Source organism: Chelon labrosus (genome assembly GCF_963514085.1).
Source record: "Chelon labrosus genome assembly, chromosome: 13".
NCBI lineage: Eukaryota > Metazoa > Chordata > Actinopteri > Mugiliformes > Mugilidae > Chelon > Chelon labrosus.
The window spans coordinates 7,884,456-7,886,790 of NC_140346.1; the positions used below are offsets into that span (position 1 = coordinate 7,884,456).

Below are 2,335 nucleotides of genomic sequence, written 5' to 3' on the forward strand. Positions count from 1 at the left end.
TGATTTTTTTAAATAAATACAAACCAAATGCTCCCTCGGCCGCTGGAGGGCAGTAAATGTGTAAAAGAGCTCACGTCCAGCATGCGGCACTGACACGAGTTAGTCACAGGATATAAACATTCGCAACGTGATGTGTCCAGGTAAAAATAAACCGGCAATCTTGCTTCACCATTCACCACTACTAAACAAGTTATCGGTCAACACACCCTTCCCAAAATGGCACTGTCAAAAAAAAGAAAAGTGGACACGGAGTGCAGAGTTTTCCAGGAAAAATGGACTGAGAATTATTTATTCACAGAAGTGAATGCAAAACCAGTGTGCTTGGTATGTAATCAGCAAGTTGCAGTGTTCAAAGAGTTTAATATTCGGCGCCACTATGAGACTCATCATAAAGACAAGTATGACCACCTGAAAGGACAAATAAGGAAAGACGAGATAAACAAATTGGTCGCTAGTCTGAAGAAACAGCAGTCTGCTTTTACGCGCAGCCGCGATATCGCTGATGGGGCTGTAAGAGCCAGCTACATTATTGCCAACGAGCTGGTGCAGGCATCCAAGCCATTTTCTGATGGAGAGTTTGTAAAAACATGCATTCTGAAGGCTGCAGAAGTCGTGTGCCCTGAAAAGCGACCTGCCTTTGCCAATATTAGTCTAGCGAGGAACACTGTCGCAGATCGGGTGACAGAACTCTCAAGTGACTTGAGCAGCCAAATGAAAGAGAAAATCAAGTCATTTATCGCATTTTCAATTGCAATAGATGAGAGCACCGATGTCACAGATATTGCTCAACTGGCCATATTCATTAGAGGTGTTGATGAAACTTTGACCATCACCGAGGAGCTGCTTGAATTGGTGCCCATGAATGACACCACAACAGCAGATGACATTTTCAGCGCTCTCGTTGGAGCGCTGGACAAGGTGGGAGCGGACTGGTCCTGTGCCGTGAGCCTGGCTACCGACGGTGCGCCGTCAATGGTCGGGAGAAAGGCAGGCGTTGCCACAAAATTCCGTGACAAAGTACAGACCGCAAATGGAGGACAAGAGTTTTGGGCATTTCACTGTATTTTGCATCAGGAGGCGTTATGTTGCAAAACACTGCAAATGGACCATGTTATGAGTGTGGTTGTGAAAACTGTCAATTTCATCAGAGCGCGCGGTCTAAATCACCGTCAGTTTGATACATTTCTCAGTGATAATGACATTCATGCTGGCCTACCGTACCACACTGAAGTGCGGTGGTTAAGCAGAGGTGCAGTACTCAAGCGCTTCTTTGAGCTACGAGGGGAAATTGGACAGTTCATGGAGCAGAAGGGACGCCCAGTAAAGGAACTTAAATGCAAGGAATGGATGCAGGATCTTGCGTTTATGGTTGATATTACACAACACTTGAATACACTTAACACTACATTGCAGGGCCGTAACAGAGTTGTCACTCAATATTACGACAGCATAAGTGCGTTCAAGATGAAACTGTCACTGTGGGAGACGCAGCTATCCAATGGTGACACCGCGCATTTCTCTTGTCTCGCAGCTGTGCGTCCGAAGACACCGGACCGTCCCGATAATGATTTGGATAAATATAAAGACAACATAACAGATTTGCTGCGAGAGTTTGAGCAGAGGTTTCAGGTATTCAGTGAACTTGAGAACACATTTGGCTTTTTTCGTTCGCCATTTACAGTGAAGCCTTCTGATATGCCAGCTGACATTCAACTCGAGCTTATTGACTTGCAGTGCGATTCCGCTATGAAGGATAAATTTGGGTCCATGGGATTGGATACGTTTTATCAATATCTCCTGCCAGGTTACCCCAAATTAACAGCCATGGCTGCAAAAGGTTCTATCCATGTTTGGGACTACTTATCTTTGTGAACAGGTGTTCTCCGTAATGAACAATAATAAAACAAAGCAGCGCTCAAGGTTAACAAATAAACACTTGAATGACATTGTTAAATGTGCTGCTACTCAGGATTTGACACCTAATATCGATGCACTTGTGAAGGCAAAAAGATGCCAAGTTTCAGGAGCCAGCAGCAGCAAGTAGACTGCAGGAGTGCAGTGAGAGAGAGAAAAAAAGTGTGATGACACGAAATTTGTTTGCACTCATGAATACAGATCATTAAAAATAATATTAATCTGGTTTCATATTAAAGACTAAAAAACTTAAATTAATATTGTGCAGTATATTCTCGGCTTCAGTAGGCCCAGCCTAGTAGTTTGATCTGATGTAGTCTAATCTTATTGCCCATGCACTGCTATAACTTTTTTGTATTTATTTTTTTATTTATTTCAAAGCAGTATGACAATTAAGGCAAAAATATTTTTTTCATAGCTC

The 2,335-nt window shown here is 43.0% G+C and overlaps 1 protein-coding gene across 1 annotated transcript; it reads left to right on the forward strand.

Annotated features, from left to right (window-relative positions):
• Positions 1 to 216: 216 nt before the first annotated feature.
• Positions 217 to 1,872, forward strand: LOC311497784 (general transcription factor II-I repeat domain-containing protein 2-like; the record flags this gene model as incomplete). Its single annotated transcript, XM_084558151.1, has 1 exon — positions 217 to 1,872. One exon carries the CDS (start codon positions 217 to 219, stop codon positions 1,870 to 1,872), a length of 1,656 nt encoding a protein of 551 aa, XP_084414277.1.
• Between the last annotated feature and the right edge of the window lie 463 nt (positions 1,873 to 2,335).